The 23,512-nt window shown below is 47.2% G+C and overlaps 2 protein-coding genes and 1 pseudogene across 2 annotated transcripts; all 3 read left to right on the forward strand.

The window, feature by feature from the left end:
• The first annotated feature begins 510 nt into the window (after positions 1–510).
• Positions 511–4,230, forward strand: LOC119172935 (uncharacterized; annotated as a pseudogene).
• Positions 4,231–10,560: 6,330 nt separating this feature from the next.
• Positions 10,561–13,328, forward strand: LOC142804185 (uncharacterized). The gene is made up of 2 exons (XM_075890854.1): positions 10,561–12,936; positions 13,052–13,328. Exon 1 carries the CDS (start codon positions 11,136–11,138, stop codon positions 12,756–12,758), a length of 1,623 nt encoding a protein of 540 aa, XP_075746969.1. The 5' UTR covers positions 10,561–11,135; the 3' UTR covers positions 12,759–12,936; positions 13,052–13,328.
• A 4,522-nt stretch (positions 13,329–17,850) lies between these two features.
• Positions 17,851–22,858, forward strand: LOC142803177 (uncharacterized; the record flags this gene model as incomplete). Its single annotated transcript, XM_075888272.1, has 5 exons — positions 17,851–18,137; positions 18,246–18,872; positions 21,384–21,564; positions 22,313–22,612; positions 22,694–22,858. Coding segments are annotated over 5 exons (1,560 nt in total), but the record flags the coding sequence as incomplete, so codon positions are not given.
• Between the last annotated feature and the right edge of the window lie 654 nt (positions 22,859–23,512).

A 23,512-nucleotide genomic window follows, 5' to 3' on the forward strand; every position in this document is an offset into this window, starting at 1 on the left:
CCCGAGTATTCCGAAGGCGCATGCAGTCATTCATGTACAGCGACATTCACGGCCGTCCTCTTTAACTGCCCAGGTGCATATATGCTTTTAACAAGTATGGCTATTTATAAAAAAAAATACGTCGTCAGAATGTGTTTTCATGAAATCATTGCCCTTTTCCTACAACGAGCAATCAATAAATGCAGCAGAGGTCACAACCCCCAAGGCACCACAAAGTCACGCACGGCACCACGGCATACTTCGCACCTTCTGTTTCCATTCCAGTGTAGCTACTTTACGTCATGTTAGCTAACGGAGTTGTTTTTGTTAGCATAGTCCACGGCACATCCGCCGAACAAGCCTAGGCCCGGTGCGCACAAATGCAACGCGTGCGTGCGCGAGGAAGAAACAAAAAATAAGGGAAACAAAAATATAATGCGGCTCACAGCAAAAAAAAAAAAGTTCGTGAGCTCACACATATTGGCCACGCCTTCGCCTTCATGTGCACGCTATAGAGGCTAGAAGGTTTTCCTAGTGTCCGGAGCGGGCGTCTCTTACCCCGGCGCCGCTGAAAGTAGTTTGGATGAGTGGAACGGCGGCCGGGTGGTGGCGCTGGGTGTCGGTGGCGCGCTGTCAGCAGCGGCTCGCGCAGCAGTCGAGGGCGCGTAAACGTATACCTTTCTTCGGTGTGGTTAGCACGTGCGTTGTTGGCGTGCTCCTTGTTTCTTCCCTGTGTGCTCAAGACACGATGTGAGGCAGCGTTTTGAACCGTTGTGTGCGCCATAATGCCATCTAAAAAGGCAAGAACGTGTTTTGTGCCGCTTTGTAAAGGTGGATACAAGTCATCAACACAAAAGGTATCGTTGTTCCGTGCTCCAACCGACCCTGCTCGTTTGAAGGAATTGGCAAGAAATATCAAGCGGGAGGACAAAGTATTGGATAACACCTGTGTTGTCTGTTCGTGCCACTTCGATGAACGATTTATCCGGAAAACGTTTACGCACGTAATCAATGGAGAAACTGTGCAACTTGACCGTGAACGTCCAGCGCTTACAGAGGACGCCGTCCCTACTATATTTCCTGATGCTCCTTCGTATTTCACGAAGCAGGTGCCGAAGAAAAGGAAAGCTAGAGACTTCGGTAACACCGAAGCCGCACCGGCGAAACGAAGTGCTTCCAACACCAACGTTGATGTAGTCGTTGAGATGAATGTCTGCCCGGAGGAAACGCCGCAGCCACCCAAGCTGCTTGGGGACATCATTTTGCCATCCCCATTGTGCAGCAAGGTTGTCTTGCCAAGTGAGCCTACAGCCCTCTGTTTCGCCTGGCACACAATCTCAGAACCCGGCGATTTGCGTGTTATGAAACACGTTACAATTTCAGCGTGCACAGAAGCCACTGCGGCGCAGGAAAACTCATTTCTTTGCACCGTGTTCTGCCGCGGCATTAAGACAGACGAACTGCCCGTAAATAACGAGTGTGACGCTGCGGAGGCGCTGAAGAAGGCCGATGGACTGAAACTTTGCCCAGGATGTGGCATTGAGCCAGTAGCAAGTGGCCAGTGCGTGAAATTTGGTGCAGCCTACATCGCAAAGAACTGCCTGGTGACCATCCCCGACGGGAAATCCTGTTTGCGCTGTAAATACACTCGGAAGCTGGTGCAGAATCACATGTACAGGCTGAAGAAGAAACGCAGCACAAGCTTCAAACAGCGGTTGGCCAGAAAGTCGCTCGAGTTGTTCCGAAGGAAAAGAAAGCTGACAAGGGCACGCAGAAGCCTAGAAGATCTTAGGATAATGAACCAGAATATCGCTAGTTCAAGCTTGGATGAGAGGATCGAAGGTCTGCCTCCCAAACAACGCCTTGCTGTGAAAACATGCTTTCATGCTGCCTCCAGAAAGTCGACCAGGGGCATGGTGTACGACCAACTCTGGGTTTTGGAGTGTATACTCATGCGCATAAAGAGCCCCAAGCTTTATGAGCACGTGCGGAGGCATGAGATACTGGCTCTGCCCAGCAAGTCCTGTTTAGACCGACACATGGCCGGTTTCAAGAGTTCGTTTTGCTTTAATGCCAGCGTTTTCGAGGCACTGAAGAAGAAGACTGAAGGCATGAGTGCACACAGCTGCCATGGTGGTCTTGTGTTTGACGAAATAAAACTCTCAGAGAACATCACTGTCAAGACCTCTGGGGAACTGAGCGGCTTTGTGGACCTCGGCCCATTTACTGAAAGCAACGAGACTACAGTGAGTGACCACGGCCTTGCCACCATGTTTCAGCCTTTCCAGGATGAGTTTTCTGTAGAGCATGTGATGATAGTATAATCTTTTTCACGTTTTGATACTTTATACTTTGGAACTAAATTGTGCTGCACAAGCATTTCTCTTTGCAAAGTTGTTGCACTTAACAAAGCCCTTTTATTTCCTTTTCCAGGAAACTGGACCCAGATCCTAGGGGTTTTCTCTTCCAAGGGAAACGTGAAGGCGAACATTCTTCTGAAGGCGAAATTTTTCTGGAGGACACAACTCTGGCTGAGAAGTCTGGCCTTTTCGTCGACTACTGGACCAGTGATGGGGCTCCTTGGAATCGCAGTTTATGGAAACTGTTTGGGATCAAAGGTAGGCCAATTTTTGTCACGACACTTGTATTTAATCCCATTGAGCCTGCTCAGTTGCCCTAAGTAACAAAATTTTCTTACCTCTGCAGCATCCATCAAAGAAATAAAGTGCAAAATTCCCCATCCAGTGGACACAACAAGAAGCCTGCATTTTATCTCCGACTTTCCTCATTTGGTCAAATGTGTGCGAAATGCTTTCGTGTCAAAAGGTCTTCAAATTCCAACTGGTCATGCCCATGCCGATGTAATTAAGGAAGCCTGGAAAGAGGACCAGAATTCTCTAACACTGAAAGTTATGCCACGCATTACCAAGTCTCAAGTTCAGCCAAATTCTTTTGAGAAAATGCGGGTGAACTTAGCTTTTCAGTTGTTCAGTGAAGAAGTCCTTAAGGGGCTTTTTTTCTATAAAGAACTCTTGAACAAAACATTCCGAGCAGTCCAACCTACAGAAGAGCTTGTAAAGCTCATGGAGAAGCTGATTTTTGTCATGACATCTAGAACACCATATAGAAAGGCCTCCGACCAAACTCGCCGAGTGCGCAGTTTCTCGACAATTTCATTGAATTCCTGGCTGAGTGGGAACAACACGCTGCTGAGCATGGTGGCAGGTTTTTGAGTCCAGGAACTGCCTGTGGGCTGCGTGTGACTTTGAAAAGCACGCTGTCACTTCTTTGCTACTTGAGTAGCTCTTTTGATTTTAAATATCTCTTAAAGGCAAATATAAGCCAAGACAAAATGGAAAATGTGTTCAGCATTGTAAGGCAGTCTTTCGGATGCAATGACCACCCATCACCGGAGCAGTTCTTGATAATAATCAACAGTCTGTCATTCTACAGCCCAGCACCGTCCCCTAAGAATGGGAACACTCCCGAAGAATTTGTCACAGCACTTTTGGGACCATCTGACCTTGGTAGAGAAAAGTCAGCCCACATATCAGCAGTAATTGACGAGATTTTGGATGATGGCAACTTGAAGCGTGCAGAATATGTGTTGCGAACACAAGGGCTGCTTGATCACAAAAGCTGCATTGAAAAGCACAGTGACAGCCGCCTTGTATTTTACATAGCAGGCTATGTTGTGAGAAAATCCCTCAAAAGGTCTTCATGCCTTGAATGCACTTTTTCTCTTTGTATTTTGCCTGTGCAAGCAGAGTGCAATGATAATGCTTTTTTTACGCGAGAATTTGATCATGCTGGGTTAATTTACCCTTCCAAGCCAGTCGAGGAGCTCGTTGGGAATCTTGAAAACACCTTTACTGTGTTCTTCAGCAGAAATGAGCTTCATGCTGGAAGCATGATGGACTTTTTGCAGTTTTTGCATGGAGCTCAGCTGAAAGAAGTTGGGTGCAGCGAACACGGAAGGGATGTTACGAGGAACATAATTAAGTTCTATGCCCTGACCCGATTACACTTTTTTGCAAAAGCAAAGAACCTGGAGAGGAGCACTCAGAGGCAAAAACAAAAACTTCTGAAAATGAGGCGATGTCAATAAAAACGTCTGCAGTTCAGCAGAGTGACCTAGCCTTGTACACGCACCGTCGTGCATACTTTTTTGGAGTGTAAAATGTTCTGTGCTTGTGTGTATTTTTTATATTTCGCACGACAATGTGACTGTTTGTTAAATTATGTATCTATTTCTTGCTTTGCTCCCAAAGATGGAAATGTGTGTTAATTTTCAAAATGTGTGATTTTTGAAGTTTCATTTTGTAATGCTGCAATAAATGCTCATTGACAATCTTGAATTCTTTTATGTTTGGGGTTGTTGTGTGGTAGTTCTTGTATTAGAAACTTCAGCTGTATTTAATAACTCGCTGCTTCCGCTATGTTCTTAATAGTAGTAATATATTAATTACTACTCAAGGTGGCTGGAACCAGGCGTACAGGGCCGATAAAGGAAAAACTGCCCCTTCCACTTGCTGCAGTAGCTTAGTGCATGGCTAAAGCGTTGTGCTGCTGAGTACAAGGAGGCGGGTTTAATTTCTGGCCGCGGCGGCCGCTTTTCTGAGCGAGTTGAAAAGGAAGAAACCCCGTGTGTTCGAGATTTCGGCGCACGTTAAAGGTCTGTGGTGGTCGAAATTATTCGGGAGCGCTCCACGAAGGCGCAGTTTCGGCACGTTAATACCCATGACAGACGGGCAAAAGTAAAGTACTTTGAAGTAAACCCCTTTTGTCGTCTAAGGGGACCATTTGCAGAAAAGAGTGGCGCTGATGACACACGGCACCGGATTACTGCTTTAGGCGGTGCCTCAGAAGAACGCTGCAGAAAAATGGCGCTGTTCGTGGAAGCAGCAAGATTGGAAATATTAAAAAGAATCTGCACATGTACATCACATTCAGCGACGCCGGAGCATAAAACCGTTTTTTTTATTGTCTGGTGGCTTATAATGCGCATACCTGTAATTTTTCTTCGCTTTTTTGCATTTTTAGCAGCAACTTAAGTTCGTCTGGCAACTATGAACAGTCTGTGTTTTGCTGTTTTCGTTTTTTGTCCTGCTTTTACATGGCTGCGTCCAGCTGAGTCAGTGACGGCGTGCCGTGTTTCATCGTGGTCCTGCGATGTCTCAGCGCAGAGACAGAGATAAAGCAACAGCTGAGGTGGGCCTGACTCTTGTCGCCCTCGGCTCCATCGAAGATGAGCTAAACGCTGCGAAGGCAAGAGTGATGAGCCTCAAACAAAGACTCGTCATGAACAGCTTCATTTTGACTGCTTCCGCACTGTCCCCCCGAGCCATCAACTGCGAAAGGTGGGCCTATGTGCGCAACGAACGCTGGTTCGAAGACACATTGCCGTTATTAGGCGACGGCCACTTTAAGCAGTGCTTTCAAGTGAGCCCGACACAGCAACTGCCGCTGCCAACCTTAACATGATCGCGCTAGTGACGTAATGCAGGCGTTTGAGAGTATGGACAGACTATAGGCCTTTACTTTTCAACAAATCGCACTGCTGCTGAAAATGAAAACATTTTCTCAGCGCAAAAAAATACTGACAGGACACCGCAGTGTTGCGACACGTTTTCTTCTATTGATAAACTATGCACACTGTATGCGAGAGTACTCCCTTCCTGCCAGAAAAGTAGATGTGGGATCTGCTTTTGCGAAAAGGATCTTTGCCGGGAAGGAGTTACTCCTTTGTCGTGTGTCACTGCGCCCAAACACCTTTCCGAAAGATGTCCCCTTGTCTAAAGGACTTCAGGGTGCCCGTGTGTCAGGGGCATAATCCCCGCAATCAAACTACCCCTTCCGATGAGGTTTGTGCACCCAAACCGTGGTCGCGTAATGTGCGCTTGTCAAGCTCACAAGATCGCCATCGTGAGTGTATGTAATCGCATGTTTGATTATTTTTCGTGTGTCTGCGGAGGACTTGTAGTGAGCGGCCAAAAAAATATGCTCGCACGCGAACAGCCGCACAAAAGCGCGCAGACACCCACGAGAGCCGCGCACCAGCGAGCCGTGGCGCCATCTACTGTGGATCATTGCAGACTATTTCGCTTCGGCGCGCCCCTTCCCGACACTAGGAAAACTTTTCTAGCCTCTATAGTGCACGCCGAAAAACGTCTCCCCCTTCTAGCCACCATACCCCAACGTTACTAGAATAGGTTCAGTTTACAAACTTCGTTGCGTTGCGCGGATCCGCCACCGATACTGCTCCCACTGGCGCTGCAGTCACACCCGGCTCCACGGATTTCACCTCGCCAGCCGCGCTGCGCAGCCAGTTTGGGCAGTCGTCGATCTAACTCCCTGGTGATTTTGTGTGGTGCGCGTTTTCAGACCGATGTGTTTGCCTGAACGTATCGATAGCCTTGTTCGATGCAGTGCTGTGGGTGACTGTGGGTGCCCCTAAGCCAACCAAATCATGCCGACGTGTTGCGTACCTGGCTGTACAATGGGTACCGGAACGACACTAGCCCGTCGGTCCGGCATTTCTTCTCCGCTCCCAGCGACGAGCGACTTCGCGCAGCTTGGAACAGGGCAATACCTCGCGCAGACAGAGACCTCACAACGAAGTCTAGAGTATGCTCCATCCACTTTCACGATCAGGGCATTCGCAAAACGTACGTGCACGTGATCAACGGAGAAACAGTTGAAATCCCGAGGGGTAAGTGGAGTCTCGTCAAGGGTGCCCTTTCTAAAGTCTTCCCGAACTTGCCCTCGTACTTGTCAAAGCCAGCGGAGAAGAGGCGGAAACGGCAGCGAGAAAGCAATAAAAACGCTGACCAAGGAACAGCATCACCGCAGTCACAAGCTTCTTGCCGCACAATTCCTGCCGATGTCGTGGTCGACGATATGCCCGAGCCATCCGTGCCGTCGTTTGCTTAAATGGAATGCGTTGAGCTACCACCATCGTGGCAAAGAATCACTGTGGAAAACGGCAGCGGTAAATTTGCGGCATTTTTCAAACTGACCTCCGCAAATAAGGCGCCGCAAATCGAAAAGTGCGTCGTTGTAAGCAGTGACGGAGTGGCAACTGCAAGTGCGAGAGGCCGCGAGGCGAAGGCTTTTCTGAGCGTCAGCATTAAGACCATGCTAGATCTTAGTGACCGGATAAACAAAGTGCACAGCCTTCATGCATGCTCTGGATACGACGTGCAAAGCAGCACTGGTTTTTCACTCAGATGCCAGGCACTAGCTAAGCAGTCAACGTGTTCATTTTGCCGCACTGAAAAAAACAAGCTTTTGAAAAAGAATTCTCAGAAGCAAAAAAGGCAGGTGTGCAAACAGAAAAAGGTGAAAAACCTTCAAAAGAAAGCCATCAGGGCAGCTGCTGCGAGAGTGTCTTTCATGAAGAATATGGCAGAACTACAAGAGAAATTGACAAGCGAAAGATCCTCATCAATCAATGAGCATCTAATGTCACTTCCGCCTCTTCAACAACTAGCATTCAAGATGTCTCTGAAACAAATGGAAGCAAAGGGACCACAGGGTGTGCGATACACCAGAAGTTGGGTGCTGAACTGCCTTCTTCTCCACATTTCAAGCCCCAAAGCCTACAATTTGATACGTAAGATGAATTTGCTTCCCTTACCAACTACAAGTCGACTTAACCAGGTGCTTTCAGGTGTACCCTGTGAGTATGGTTACAATCAAGTGGTCCTGAAAGCGCTCGAGGCATTCTTTTCAAGCAAGCGTGATGTTGAGAAGTGTGGTACGCTCGTGCTGGATGAAATCAAGCTGAGAGAGGGAGTGGACTTCAACAAATCCACGTACAAGTTTGATGGCTTTGTGAATTTTGAAAACACGGGAGAGAAAAGCAAGGCCATCTTGGCTGACCATGCCCTTGTACTGATGTTCATCCCTTTGTTTCACAATTGGGTTCAGCTTATTGCCAGTTTCGCCACTAGGGGGGCAGCTCCTGGGGCTGTGTTGGCCAAGATTGTTGTGGAGTCGGTGCTGCGACTTGAGCGCCATGGTGCAACAGTTCTGGGTGTTGTTAGTGATGGTGCAGGCAACAACCGATCAATGTGGACACATCTTGGCATATCTGGAAAGTTGCACCACCCTGTCAACAAGATTCCTCACCCGACGCTTGAAGACTGACGGTTTCTTCATTTCCTATGTGATGTACCCCACATCATAAAGTGTGTGAGAAACCATCTCCTGACACACACATATGCAAAGGTAATTCAAACGGGATTGCACAAATAGCCTACATGAAATTTACTTATGCCTTTCTTGCTGTTTTTTACCAGACTGGCACCAACTGCATAAACTTCGAACACTACGTCCACCTGTACGAAGCTGAAAAGGACAGCCACCTCAAGATTGTTCCAAAGTTCACATCTTCGCACGTCAAGCCAAGCAAGCTGGAAAATATGAATGTCAGACTTGCGACACAGATACCTAACCGGTGTCGTACATTTAGTTTTTATTCAAGTTTTCTAAATGCAAATACTTGATTTTTTAAACCTTTGTTTCAGTTACTCAGCAGGAGCGTCGCCGTTGGGATGAAGTTTTACAGAGAGCAGCGTGAGCCAGGCTTAAAGGACAGTGAGGGAACTGAAATGTTCACGATGCAGATTAACGACCTGTTTGATGTCCTTAATGCCAAGCACCCTGCTACCGGCATCCGTAAGAACTCGCCCAAGATCAAGGTAATGGGCTTCCTTATGCTTATTGTGTTATACTATGAGTCGAATATATTAAAGGGGGCATTTGTCTGCTATGCTACAAGTGATAGAAGACTTCCTGGTCATGCTGAATGAGACCAAAAGGAACAGCATTGAAAAAAACACAAAGCTGTTTGCATCTCAGTTGACGACGGAATCTCTGCGAGTCCCGTTGATGTCAGTTCTGGACATAATCACCCTGCTTCTTGACAAGGATGTGAGATATGTGCTGTCTGCAAAATTGAACCAGGACCCATTGAAAGTAGGTATTTTTAGGATTCATTTTGATGTAATTTTGCATTCCTTGTTTTGCTCTTCACACTGACAGTTTTTTTTTCCCCAGCGCTTTTTTGGAGTCATGAGGTCGTTTGGTGGTGACGAAGATCACCCTACGATAGTACGTTTCGGCCAAATATTCAGGCTTTTGAGTCTGTACACTCCTTTAAATGGCGACAAAAGGAAATTGCACTGGCGATGCGGATCCTGTTCTCGTCACCATGGAGGAGAGCCTGAGCTCGAAGAGGCTGGAAGTCCTTCATCAGAAGAAGGAGCGAGAAGACAAGCTCGGACAGCTCATGCACAGCATTGTGTTGAAGAAGCTGCCAGAAGAGGATGCAAACCAGCACGACTATGGTCGACCAACTCCACACGATGCTGCTCTGTACTACCTGGCAGGATACGTAGTAAAGAAAGCAGAAAAGTCTTTGAGCTGCGGGGACTGTAAGGCTACTCTTCTTGCTACTAATGACGTACCATCTGCAGCCATTCTGACAGAGATGCGGTCTTTTGTTCCGGGAGCCCTCCAGCTGCCATCAAAAGATTTGACATCACTTCTTACCGATGTTGAGAGCGCCATAACGGAAAGAACAAGGGACAACGTAGTGTTTGGAGACCTGTTTTGGTGCATTGTCAAAGATTTGACACAAGGACACAGCTTTGCACAAGTCGGATGTGGTGTTCATTCTAAAGAGCTCTCTGCACGCATCATGAAGTTTTACCTGGTCACCCGCATGCATTTTTATGCAAGGTTCCTACGGCAACACAAAGACACAAGTGTGCAAGTTAAAGTTGCCAGGAAGCGTGCTAAGCTTTTGTGAAAACCTGTTAGAAAAAATGTGCTTTCTCTGGACTGTAGCAATGCAAACAATTGCTGGGATGTTGCTTTCATGGACCAGTTTGTTATTCAGTGTTGTGGACCGGTTTGCTAAAACATCTTGTACAGTACTGTTGATCAGTGTGGTCTGAAATGGAAGACCAGTGCATTTATGAATAAACTGCTGAACGAAAGCTGTTTACCTTGTTAACCTTTAATTCGTGCTAAATTGCTAGTTGCAGTGGTCATTCTGTGCCTGCCAAGATGCATGAATAAGCGTTTACTTTGCATGTGATTTGGCTCTGCGAAGAAAAACCCCTATAGACTATTAGCCATTTTATTCCAAATCACGAATGAGAAGCAGTGGGAGGCCGCGCTGCTCAGCACAGACCCGCTTACGCAGGCCTTGTGCTACTAGCCCAGATGGCCGAAGACGCCGCTGGGAACTAAATGAATTCTACTATCGCCGGTAGATAAAACGGTCCCCCCCGCGTCATGATTACGGGCAGGGATGCCACCTCTTATTTCCGCATGAATCGGACGCAATACTAATGCAGCATGTGTGTTCTCTCTCAACGGCGCATTTTCGGATAGTAAAAAAAGCAGGGCATGCGCAAAAGCAGCGAAACGACAGATGGTTTCCGGCAGCTTCGAACTCGTTACTCGAAAGCATGTCGCGCTGCATGCTTTGATACAAGTATAAAAGGAGCTTCAGTGGCTAGGATGTGTTGCAGAGATGTTTTTGTAGTTTTCCATCTGGTTACGCGTGAAGAAACGCGCTAATTCGGCGCCCGTATAGCGCCTAGCAGGCGCAGCAGCTGAGAAAGCTGGATCTCGACGGAACGCTCCCGCCACCTGTCGGACAAACTGAAAGTGGAGACACCGGCGAAGCACGGCGTCGGTAGAGAGTTTGGCAAGTGAACCTAGTCTAGTAACGTTGCCATACCCGTGAGAAAGCAACGCTCGACTGGCTGAGGTCGGAATGGCTTGTGGCTTCTGTTCGCCAAATAGACAGACAATCTTTTTTGCTTCGAAACAAGTTTTCAGTAGGCAAGCTGTAGGAAATTATTACCTACTATCAACGTTTTTAGATACTTTTCAGTTTGCAAACTCGCTTCGAGAGGCGGCGGCGTTTTCTCGCCGTTGCGAAAGGTGGCGCTGGCGTTCCGTTGAGATCGGTTGGGAAGCAGTGAGTGGCGGTGACGTTTGCTTCAGACACGTGCTTTTGGTGTGTTGCTGGCGCTCGCACATTCATCACGCCTGTACTTCCAGCTTGGACACATTCTACAGTGGTATGAACTCTTTGCAGTGAATACCGTGAAGTGTCAGCGCGGATTCTCGACATGCCGACGTGCAGCGCGCCCGGCTGTCGTTCGGGGTATGCTTCGGCAGCTGCAAATCCCAGACCACGACATTTTTTCAAGCCCCCAAAGGACCCTGACTTACTGAAGGCATGGCGAAACGCGATTCCACAAAAGAACTTTAAGGTAACGCCAAAAACGTACGTCTGTGACATTCATTTCGAGCCTGTAGACATCATAAGCTGCTATGAGCACACAGCGAACGGTCAAACCGTAACGATACCGCGAGGCAGATGGACACTGAAGGAGCACGCTGTGCCTCGAATTTTTCCGAACGTACCTAAGCATCTCTCAAAACCAACGGTGCCGAAGTCAGCAAGAAAGCCACCCAAAGAGAGGTCAGTGGTTTCCGCCCAAGTTTCTTCCTGCCAAAGCGATGAATATTTGTACGACGAAACTGACGCATGTGACGGCATGAATGTTGATGAATGCACCGATGTTATCACGCTAGGAACTGCGCCCTGGCTTGCTGTTGTGCAGGGCAGCCCGACATTTGATTCGTGGAATGTGAGGGCTTCTACCATCCAAGTTATCTTCTACAAACTCGAAGAGTCTGGGGGCGTTGTGTACATTGAAAAGGCGGTTGTAATCCGGCAAGACTTCGCGACTGAAGTTAGTTCAAGAGGTATGCTTGTCCCGCCGTGCAGCTACATCGAGAAAGATGGAAACATTCCGACCCTGCTAACAAGCCAGACGAATTTAACAATGTTTCTTCGCTACATCGATGCGCTCAATATTTGCCCTGGGTGTAAATGTGAGCTGTTTCCAGGTATTTCATCGTCAAAGGCAGCCATGAAAAGGCAGGGTGTATGGCGAAACAAAAAATGCATGGTGCTGTCAGGTGAGCACTTGTGCCCTCCATGCAAAAAAAAAAAACAAAAAAAAAACGTTGGTGATAGAATGAAGCGTCGCCCTAAAAAAAGCACAAAACGGAAGGCTGAACGTGAAATTCAAAACCTAAAAAAAAAGGCCATCAGGGCCACTGTGTTTCGCGAAAGAGCTAGAAGAGAAGTGTCTATACTGAGACGCTGTTTGTCTGAAGTTTCAGTGAGCAAAGTTGAAAAAGCAGTGGAAAGTTTTCCGCAAGCACAGCAACTTGCCTTTAGGTCAGCATTGAAAGTCGCAAAGGCGAAATCGCCGCGAGGAAGGCGTTATGAACAGGAATGGCTCATGACTTGTCTTCTATTGAGAATTTCAAGCCCAAGAGCTTATAGACTAATGTCAAAAATGAAGCTCATGCCACTTCCAACAACCACAAGGCTGAGACAAATGATGAAAGGAATGCCATGTGAATTCGGTTTCAACAAGGTGTCTCTTGACAGTATTGGGGCCTTTATGAAGAACAAAGCAGGAGTACAATGCTACGGAACGCTAGTACTGGACGAGATGAAGATGCGAAAGGTTGTCGCATTTAACAAGAGTACTTACAAGGTTGATGGCTTCGTTGATTATGGAGATGGTTATGACTCAGAAACAACAGCCGACCACGCTTTGGTACTCATGTTTGTGCCATGCAGCTTCTGGAAGAGTGCTAGCGAGGCTTGTTTTAGAAGCCATTTTGCAGTTACACAAGCACAATGCAACAGTCGTCGCTGTTATCAGTGATGGTGCCAGCACCAACAAGGCCATGTGGTCATGTTTTGGTATCAAAGGCAAGCTTCATGAACCGAAACACAGAGTTGACCATCCTTGTGTACCTGATCAGCAGCTCTACTTCCTGTGCGATGTACCGCACATCATCAAGTGCATAAGGAACCATCTCATGCGCCACAGGTATGGCATGGTAAGTAGATTAGAATGTTTTTACTTATTTTTCATGCGTGAGCAATCTGAATTAAGGAGTGGCTTCTTCAATGGAACACCTTTCTTCGTCTCGCTGTTGTTTTTAAAAATTGCAGATCGGTGAACACAAAATAAACTTTGACCACTATCGAAGACTCCAAGAAGTAGATGGGAAACAGCAGCTTCGGGTGGTTCCGAAATTGACAAAAGAGCACGTGAGCCCAGACAATCTGCGAAAGATGAACGTGAGTCTGGCTGTACAGGTAAACAAAAATGCCCTATCTACCATATTTAGATGCCTTTCATAGTTTACAACTGCTTGTTTATATGCTTAAATGTTTGTTTATAAAAATAAAGCCGTAAATTTTTCATATATGTTGTTCTCAGCTTTTCAGCCGAAGCACTGCCATTGGGTTAAAAGTGTACCAGCGGTTAGAGAAGCCTGACCTGAAAGACTGCCATGGAACTGCTCAATTCACCCTCATGGTGAACAACCTGTTCGGTGCCCTGAATGTGAAGCTTCCGAAGTTTGGAATAACAAGTTCGTCAAAGGAAGTTGAGGTAACGACAATACTTTACAGCATCTGTTGCACTGTTGTGAAATAGTACAGATAATGCTTCATAACATCTGTTGCATTGTTGTGAAATTAATTTACTCACTGGCTTATTTTGAAGGTCATCCAGGAGTTCCTTGATGCTGTAAATAAGACCGAAGAAAACCATATCACCAATGGGACAGTGATGTTTGCATCGCAAGTTACAATGGAGTCGCTTCGTGTTACGCTTGCATCTGTACGGGACCTCATAACAGATCTTCTCTCTAAAGGAGCGCGTTATGTGCTCACGGGCAAACTAAACCAGGATCCTTTAGAGGTAAGCCGTTTGTTCTTTTTGTTTATCACGTTTATGTTTGCGCACATTGCTTTTATAAAAAAACAGGTCTTCCTTTTTTTCAGAGGTTTTTTGGTGTGACAAGAAGTTTTGGAGGGGATGAGGATCACCCTACCCTAATCAGCTTTGCACACATATATAGGCTTCTGAGCCTGTATACACCAATCAGCACTTGTGTCACTGGGAACGTGAGTGATGAGCAGACTTTTGTGCTTGCCACTGTTGCAGACACCATGAAAAGGGGAAGAAAGGACACACTGTCGTCCCACGAAAGACTCCAGGAGGCTATTCGAGCGAAGTTGGCAGAAATCTCTTCTACTGCACAGAATGAAACACCGACAGCACCTCATCATGGGTACTCCACACCAGCAGCACAGGACTGCGTTATTTACTACTTGTGCAGCTATCTTGTCCACTCTTACCTCAAGCATCAGAGGTGTTCTGACTGTGTACGTAATATCCAGTCCGAAAATGCGGAGTGCCCGGAGGCATTTCTCACTTTGGAGAGGGAATTTAAGCACGGGAGCCTCAAATTGCCATCATGGGAGCTCTTCTGTATGTTTCGAGGCATCGAAGCCAAAATTTCGGATGAGCTGCAAAAGAACCGGCTCTGCTCAGAGACATTTTGGAGCCTCCTCGACGCTCTTGAGGACTGCGACATTACTAGTGTGGGCTGTTCTGTTCACAAGGTCACCACTACGGCAGAACTTCTTCACTCCTACATAGTGCTAAGACTGCATTTCGCTGCCAGAGATACTTGTAAAAGCTTCAGCTCTTCAGAAAAAGTTGCATCTGCTAGAAAGAAAGTGAAGCTGATGTGAAGGCTTGCAGTACAACTCTGACCACTTAACCCTTGTAAATATGTCCCTGTAAATAATGCAGCTGCTGCTTTCAGTTTCATGACGTCAAATAAAAATTACAAAACAATCTTTTTCTGGCTTCCTTGCTGGTTCTTGATTTTCTAAGCTTTTCAGTGGATTTTGGCCGTGTAACACGTGTTCTGGTAAGGTTAGAATATCGCTGAGCATTACGGGATCCTGGGGTGATTTGCACATATACTGGCCAAAAATAAACGCCGGCTACAACGCGAACAGGAATGAAGGTAAGCGCACTGTACAGTTTGCCTTTTCTTTTTGTCATGTCTTACGTGCTGTTTGTTTCTAGTTATAATGTTGCGAAAAAAACGAAAAAGCTCTTTTCGGTAAAGGTTAAATGCGGGCGAAGTTTCACTTCTGCTTCTCGAATAAAAGAGTTAACCGCTGCGGTAGTCTCCTGTCGGCGCCTTTCCCGTTGTAGCAGTAGCAGACGACGCGCCGAGATCGATCCTAACGCTACCGCAGCGCCACCGCCTGGTTGGCGATTGCGGTAAGCCGCCCCACGCCAATGGAATGCCGCGCGCTTTGCCAACTGAAGCTATCTAAAAACGTTGCCTACTATCTAACAAAAAAGCTTAGCAATATTTTATCTTTCAAATGATGTACTTATTTACTTGATTTATTCACGCTTTAGGGCCAAACCACATAAGCGCGAAAATGCACGCGACAGCGACGAGCGACGCTATGAGCGACGAAACAGGGCGTTCGCGCGACGTGTCGCGTGCTCGTTTTCGCGCGATCGCTCGGTTAGAGTGTACTAGAATAGGTTGAGTGGCGCGATCGCCGGGCGCCGCCTACGCTTCCTGGCGAAGCCCGAACTGCGGAAAGTTAGCGTGGGGGCGCTGCGATCGAAGCGGCTCGGAAATTTCCTCCGCGTCCGCCGCCGGGCCATTGCAATTTGCAGCGAAGGCGACGGGGACTGCGTGTTGCGCGAAATGTTTTGCAACTCGGTGCCGTTTACTCGTGTGTGAAAACGGTGTTACCATGCCGAAAGGCAGGCATCGGCATTGTTATGCGCCAGGCTGTCGCACCGGTTACTCGGGCGTTAAAGCGGAGAAGCAGCTTTCATTGTTCAGCGTGCCGAAAGATGAAGCTCGTCGGGCGCTCTGGGAGAAGAACTTACATCGGAGCGACAAACCCCTGGATAGCAAATGCGCAGTGTGTGAGCTCCACTTCGATAAGCGGTACATTCAGCGGGACTACGTGCACATTGTGAACGGAAAGGAGGTGAGGATTGAGCGCGGAACACCGGCACTAACGAGTGACGCAATGCCTACGGTATTGCCAAATGCGCCAAAGTACTTGAGCTCGACAGCTCCTCCCAAGCGAGCACCTCGCAAACGGGAGGCACCAGCCAAGCTTGATGATACAAAGCGCAAAAGGAAGAAAGTTGAAAGCCCATGCAGCACTGCGGCTGTGGAAGAGCCGTTCGAAAGCGACGGATTTGATTCCCCAGTGCTTGGCGCTGACAATTTGTGTAATCTGAGTACTCCGTCTGCGTATTGGTCGTGCCATCGGTTTCCAAACTTTGAAGGTACGGTATACGCCCTTGGAGAGCTTGTAGAGTCCACAGGGACCGTAAACTCGGACCACTCGGTCCTCTTCAGTGTAAGCAAGGACCAAGAAGTCTCATTCAGGACATTCCTCGCTGGGAAATTGATCACTGAAGGACGTATCGAGACTGTAAGGGAAGCTGAGGGAGTTCTTCTTCGAGCCTCAGGCTTACTGAAATGCCCTGGTGCCATGTCTACATCGGCGATCATCGCAGAGGAGCTAACAAAGAGCCTCCTGAAAAAAACAGCCGTCATTGGCGGCGCTTTCTACAGCCGGAGATGCGCAGTAACGACAGTGACAGAAAGTAAGGGCGAAACTAATCTTTCACTTGTGTACATGTAGTATATTTGCACATAAGGCAACATGGTAAACTGAAAAAGTGTGAGATATTTTTCCCGAGCTCCTAAGACGTAACAGAAATTGTTTTGAAGGCTGATAGCTTCGTGAACTTACTTTACCTCAGCAGCAGTGACATATATTTGGTGCTGATGAATTATGTTTATTTGCACAGCGGTATACTAGAGAAGTCATTTAGCAAACCCAACAAAATAACATTACCATGCTTTTCAGGAGTTCCTTGCCTGTCTTGTCGGTACCTTCGAAAGGCTCTTCTCACAAGAATGTCTTGGCTCAAGTGCCATCACCGAAAGCAAGTGAGGACAGCTGCCCAGAGGCTGAGGTCAACCTTGCAAAAGCACAGGCGCCTTTCTAAAAAGGTGCTGAGCCCGAAAGGTAGAATTGAGGGCATGCGAGCCAAAAACGCGGCTTTAAAAGAAGAGACACTGGAAGAGAAGATCTCTACGCTGCCCCCAAAGCAGCAGGAAAATGTGCGGCACTGTTTCAGAGCATCAAAGCGAAAGAGCACAAATGGCATGCGTTTCACTAATGAATGGTTGCTCGAATGCGTTCTCATGAAGATGAGAAGTCCGAAGCTCTATAGACATCTGAGAAGAAGAAGACACAACATTCTCGTGCTTCCGGGCAATGCTACTCTGCGGAAGTACACCGCCTCGTACAGGAGTGGCTTCGGTTTCAACAGAAAGGTTCTAGAAACTTTGAAGACGAAAACAGACACAATGGACACCTTCAGCCGTCATGGCGGCATCCTGGTGGACGAAATGAAGTTGTCTGAGCACCTTTCAATTGACAAGACTGGTAGAATCGGAGGCTTTGTCGACATGGGGCCCTTTATACCACGGGCAAATGCGAACCTTCCTTGCGACCGTGGTATGGTTGTTATGTTCGTGCCATTTGCAGGCAAATTTTCTCAGGTTTTGGGGGTGTTTGCTGCGCACGGAAATGTTAAGGGCGACCTTCTCTGCAAGATATTGATCGAAACAATGATCCTAGCAGAACAGGCAGGACTCTTTGTCGACTTCATAACCTGCGACGGAGCTTCGTGGAATAGACGAATGTGGACATCGATGGGAATCCAAATAACGTGCAAGGTGAAGCATCCTGTGGACCCCAAGAGGAACCTTCATTTCCTGTCAGACTTTCCTCATCTAGTGAAGTGCCTCCGCAACTCCCTCTTGAAAGGTGGTTTGAGCACACCAAATGGACGGGTATAAATGTTTTATTACATTCTTGCTTAACATTTTATATTAAGTCAACTGGCTAATCACTGCACTTTTATATTGATGCAGGTGTCAGTGTATTTTGTGGCCGAGGCTTTCAACCTGGACAAAGACAGCATCACCTTGAAGGCTATGCCAGGGCTGACTACAAGCCACCTTCAGCCCAATGACTTCGAGAAGATGAGAGTGTCCCTTGCCTTCCAGCTATTCGGAGACTTTGTGCTGCGTGGTCTACACCACTACAAGGACACCCTTGAGTCACGTTATGGAAAGGGTGCAGTTGATGCTACAGAATTATTCTTCAGGTACTTAAATATATTGTATCTGCTGTATTCTTTGGGCAAAAGACAAGAGTGCGTTAATGGCCATCACTGTTGAACCCAGCTCTAATGAAGATTTTTTTGCATATACAGGCTGATGAACCAACTCATCGAACTGATGACCTCCAGATTCAAGTCCGAGGCTCTTTGGCCGCACTCAAGTGGTAGTTCTGCGCTCTCCAGTTTTCTAGACTACATTGACAAGTGCAAGCAGCATGTTGGCAAGGGCGTCGGGTTCCTTAGCAAGCAGACAGCTACTGGCCTGAGGGTTACGCTGTCCAGTGTGCTTTCTTTACTGGACTATGTTACCACAGAACTAAGCTACAGGTATTTGATGACGAGTAACCTAAGCCAAAATCCACTCGAGAACTTGTTTGGAGTTGTGCGGCAGTCGTCGGGCTGTAATGACCATCCGACCCCAGAGCAGTTCTTAATTGCTGTCAACTGCCTGAGCTACTATAGCCTAGCTAAGCCAGTGCACGGTGCGAGCGTTATACCATTGGTGCTTACATCACTGCTCGACACTGGAGAAGCACACTCGGCAGATGCAACAAGCCTGCAGCAAACAATTGATGACCACATCGCTCAAGGAGATCTTGACGTGATAGAAAGCGCTGCCTGCCATGACAGTATTGCTGTCCCAACTGAGCATTACAGCCTTGTGGGAAAAAAAAGTGACTCTCGCCTAGCATATTACATGGCTGGATATGTTGCTAGAAAGTGCGTGCAGAAGTCAGGATGCACTGCTTGTCGTACTTCACTGCTTGTTCCAGCTTCAGAAGGGAAGGAACATGAGTGTTCGGCCTTTACGAACTTTTGCGACAAAGGTGGTTTGTTGTACCCGTCTAAGGAGCTCTTTGACTTCGTTAGCTATTTAGAAGACACATTTACAGACTGCTTCAGCACTAATGAACTGCGCAGTGATAGCATTTTAGATGTGCTGCATCTGGTCAGGGTTGAAGGGAGACCCCTTGGCTGTGCTCAACATGCAAAAGCAGTGAAGTCTCATGTGGTAAAATTTTATGTTGTCACTCGATTGCACTTTTTGGTTAAAGGAATCAATAGAGCTAAGGAAGAATGGCGCAGGAGGCTGCAGCACCTAAAGCTCCGTAGGTGCGTGTAGGATTCCCGTACAGCTGAGTGCTCCACTCGTCCTGTTACATACCTGTAACAGTTTTCTTTGTACATAGTATTTACAGTGATTTTTTTGTACTTTGAAGTTTATCTGTGTACATAGCCAGTGTAACAGTGATACTTCTTTGTATATATGTAAAGCAATAAGTTTTAAGCATCTTTATTTTTATTTTGTTTTCCTTTAAAATGTATCTTTATGCATAGTGTGTGTGACTGATATTTCTTTGTATATAGCAGCCGGTCTTAAACATCTGTATTTTTATTTTGTCGTGTCTGTAAACACACTTAATATGCTGTTGACCGGTGGAAAAAAAACCGCGTTGGTTTATGCTTGGCTTTATCCTTTGGCTAAATTACAGCTGCTTGTTTCTACACATTGAACGATATTTGTATATTTGCTGCTGATCCAATAAAAAGCTAAGGGATGCAGACATCGCTGTTGTCCTTTTAATGTAGGTGTAAGAAAAAGCAGTTTTCTATTAGCATCGTTATTTAAAGCATTCCTTCCCGTAGCCGAGGCGTTGTGACAAAAGCACACGTGTAGCTTTCGCTCACGACATTCATTCCAATTTGAACTGCTATTTACAGCTTCGCTTTACTGCGGCCACACACAATGAGACGGACAGCACGCGGACTTGACAGTTTCTCTCAATTGGTAAAAAGACTAAAAAAAAAAAAATGGAATCGCGAAGAACCTATGCAAGGGGCGCATTCGCGCGTCACCGTAGCAGACACTAGAGCCGCGAAACCAGTGCAGCAACATTTAGGGGCAATACTATGAGGCGAAAGCCTGATTATCGTGTGGAAACACCATTTTTAATGCTACTCTGACAGTATAAATCTATAGCCGTACACCGGTAAGAAACTGCCGTCGCACGTGTCGCCAAAGGCGCAGAAGCCCGGCAACGCACGACCGTGCGAGCGATGCGCGACCAAGCCGGAATGCTCGTAGCGCCCTCTATCGCAACCGCGTACGGAGCTTCAGGAAAACAGCGGCGGTCGCGCCACTCAACCTATTCTAGTACACTCTAGCTCGGTTCTCCCTAACGTTTTTAGAACAATTCAGTTTCACAGCTCCGCTCCCGAGGCGGCCGTGGTGGCGGTCACGCGAACTAGTGGCGCTGCAGTCACGCTTTTCTTCACTTGCTCCTGATCAGGCGCGCGGACAGGCGGGTGCTTTGGCGGGCGCGCGTCGTTCGAAGCGATTTCGTTCCCCACACGTGCGCCTGAATCTTCCGGTTTCCGAATGTTCGCTTTTTTGTTGTGAAAATGCCTTCGTGTTTTGCGCCGGAATGTACGAGTGGCTACAGAAATGACGCCGCAAATCATCATTTTTTTACCCCACCACGTAAGGCCACGGAGTTTAAACAATGGGAACACATGCTGCACCGCAAGGACAGGCGCCTCACGCAAAAGTCCAAGGTATGTGAGAGACATTTCGAAGGGCAAGACATTGTAAAGTATTTCAAGCATGTTGTAAAGGGCCAGGAGGTTTTAATTCCCTGTGGTAACTGGAAGTTAGTGCCAGGAGCGTTGCCGCGTCTCTTTCTTGGCTTGCCGGAGCACATATCTAAGCCAAGAACGACGACATGCACGCGAAAATCACCGAAAAAGCGGAACGAAATCGGCTTGGAAGCATCGGCGGAAAGTGCGTCTTGTTCGAGTGGCTCGTGTGGAGAGGCCTCTTTGTCCTTAGGCGATTCGCTTGGAGCAGTGGGCATCACGCCACCACCTAGCATCTCAGCAACGAACTCCTCCGGTGTTTGTCTGAACGAACTGGTGACAGTGCCGTTACCTAGTAGGGACTGGAAGCTTGAACTCTAAGGTACTCGGCTGCTGACCCGCAGGTCGCGGGTTCAAATCCCGGCTGCGGCGGCTGCATTTCCAATGGAGGCGGAAATGTTGAGGCCCGTGTGCTCAAATTTGGGTGCACGTTAAAGAACCCCAGGTGGTCAAAATTTCCGGAGCCCTCCACTACGGCGTCTCTCATAATCATATGGTGGTTTTGGGACGTTAAACCCCACAAATCAATCAATGAAAGCTTGAACTCATCGTCGATGAATGTTCTGGGCAAACTTGCGGTGTTTTTTTCGACAGGCGACTTGTGGCAGGGGAGCTCAAAGTGAGCAAGGCCATTATTGTGAAAAATGATGGTAGCTGTGTTGTGAACGGTTACAACAAGATGCACAAGCAACTGCATAAGACTGTAGACAGCACTGTTAGCGTCGAGCACCTGCTCAATGAGACAGATAGCTTGAAAATCTGTTCAGGCATTCAGGTAGCTCACACTGGTGTGACAGGAAAATTAGAAAATGTCCATCACAAGCTGTGTTCTGTCCTCACAACCCGACCTGTATGTGCTCGGTGCCTACGCCTCCAAAGGCAAATGCGAGCAAGAAAGCCAATGAAGGCAGCGGTGAACAAAAGCAAAAAAATGCGAAACTTGACCAAAAAAGTTTTCTGAGCTGCAGCTGCAAGGGAGAAGGGGAAGCAAGAAATCACACTGCTCAAACAGGAGCTTGCGTAGGGCTTCCTACCAAGGAATAGAAGAAGCTTTAAGTGGCCTTCCTCACTTGCAACGCCTGGCATTCCTGACAGCACTGAAGTCACTCAAAGCAAAAGCTCCGTGTGGCATGCGGTATATTTCTGGGTGGATTTTGAACTGCTTGATGCTGAGAATTTCAAGTCCACGGGCATACAAGCTGATTAGCGAGATGAAAATGTTGCCGCTGCCTTCTCTTAGCCGCTTGGCACAAATTTTGAAAGGCTTGCCGTGCAAGTACGGCTTCAACCCCGTTTGTCTGGAAGCTATACAGAAGCAGTTTCATGGAAAAGCAGATGAGCAAAGGTTGGGGTCTTTGATCTTAGACGAGATCAAGTTGCGCCAGGCATATGACTTCAACAAATGCAGCTACAAGATGGACGGATTTGTTGATTATGGAGGCGTCACGAATGAAGGAACCAACCAGCTAGCCGACCATGCGCTAGTATTGATGTTTGTTTCTCTGTTTGAATCCTGGGTACAGCCAATTGCAGCGTTCGCGACAAAAGGTGCTGCTCCTGGCAAAATTTTGGCGGAACTAGTCCTGGAAGCAGTGGTGCGCCTTCACAAGCATAATGCTACAGTCATTTCCATTGTGAGCGATGGTGCGGGAAACAACCGGTCCATGTGGCAACAGCTAGGTGTTAGTGGCAGCATGGCAGCACCATGCCATAAGATTGCCCACCCGTGTCTCCCTGATGGGAAGTTTGTGCATTTCATTTGTGATGTACCACATGCCATCAAATGTGTGCGAAATCATCTGCTCAAGCAGAAGTATGGCCAGGTGGGTGGCAGAACAATAATTTTCTTTTGTGTCGCCTTTTACCTTCGCATATATTAAAATCAGTTCTTTTTGCATTTCCAGGCTGGAGAGAACCGCATTGATTTCTCCCACTATCAGCTGCTTTACGAAACTGAAAAGAAGAAACATCTAAAAGTTGCCCACAAGCTAACTGAAGCTCATGTGCAGCCCACAAACTTCCAAAAAATGAACGTGAGACTTGCAGTTCAGGTGAGCACTAGTCAGTGATGAAAAACTCTGTAATGCTCTGACGGTGTTACTGTATTGGACAACTTCCTTGAAACATAAAAAAACTATTTTTATACTGCAGCTTTTTAGCCGGAGTAGAGCCATTGGCCTCCGTGTCTACAGAGAAGAGGGCACTGATGGCTTTCAGGACACAGCTGAAACAGAGGCATTCACACAAATGATAAATGATGTATTCGATTCCTTGAATGCTAAGCTCCCTAAGGAAGGAATCAGAGCCAACTCGCCGAAAATCCAGGTGAGCAACACGTTTAAACCGTGGTTCATTCGCCTTTTCTTCAGGTTAAACTGTTTGTGCGGTATTATTTTCCTTGAGTTGATTCATTTTAATGATGTAGCATTCTGTATTTCTCTCAATTTTTCGCAGGTCATCAAGGACTTCCTTGTGATGCTTGACACCACAGAATTTAACCACAATACGAAGAACACGCTCTTGTTCGCGTCGCGTCAAACCACAAAATCTCTGCGCGTGACGTTGCTTTCTATCATCGACATAATTGATGAACTACACAAGGCCGGTGTTCCATATGTTCTCACAGCAAAGCTGAACCAAGATCCACTGGAGGTAATGTGCCCTGGGCCTTTGTACCATATGGAGTCGACTCAAATATTCAATGTCGAGAAATGTGCTAAAAT

This window comes from Rhipicephalus microplus, chromosome 3, assembly GCF_043290135.1.
Source record: "Rhipicephalus microplus isolate Deutch F79 chromosome 3, USDA_Rmic, whole genome shotgun sequence".
Taxonomy (NCBI): Eukaryota; Metazoa; Arthropoda; class Arachnida; order Ixodida; family Ixodidae; genus Rhipicephalus; species Rhipicephalus microplus.

Bases quoted from the DNA above. Each gene is read 5' to 3' on its own strand.
- LOC142804185 (XM_075890854.1), top strand. From the start codon at position 11,136: ATGCCGACGTGCAGCGCGCCCGGCTGTCGTTCGGGGTATGCTTCGGCA.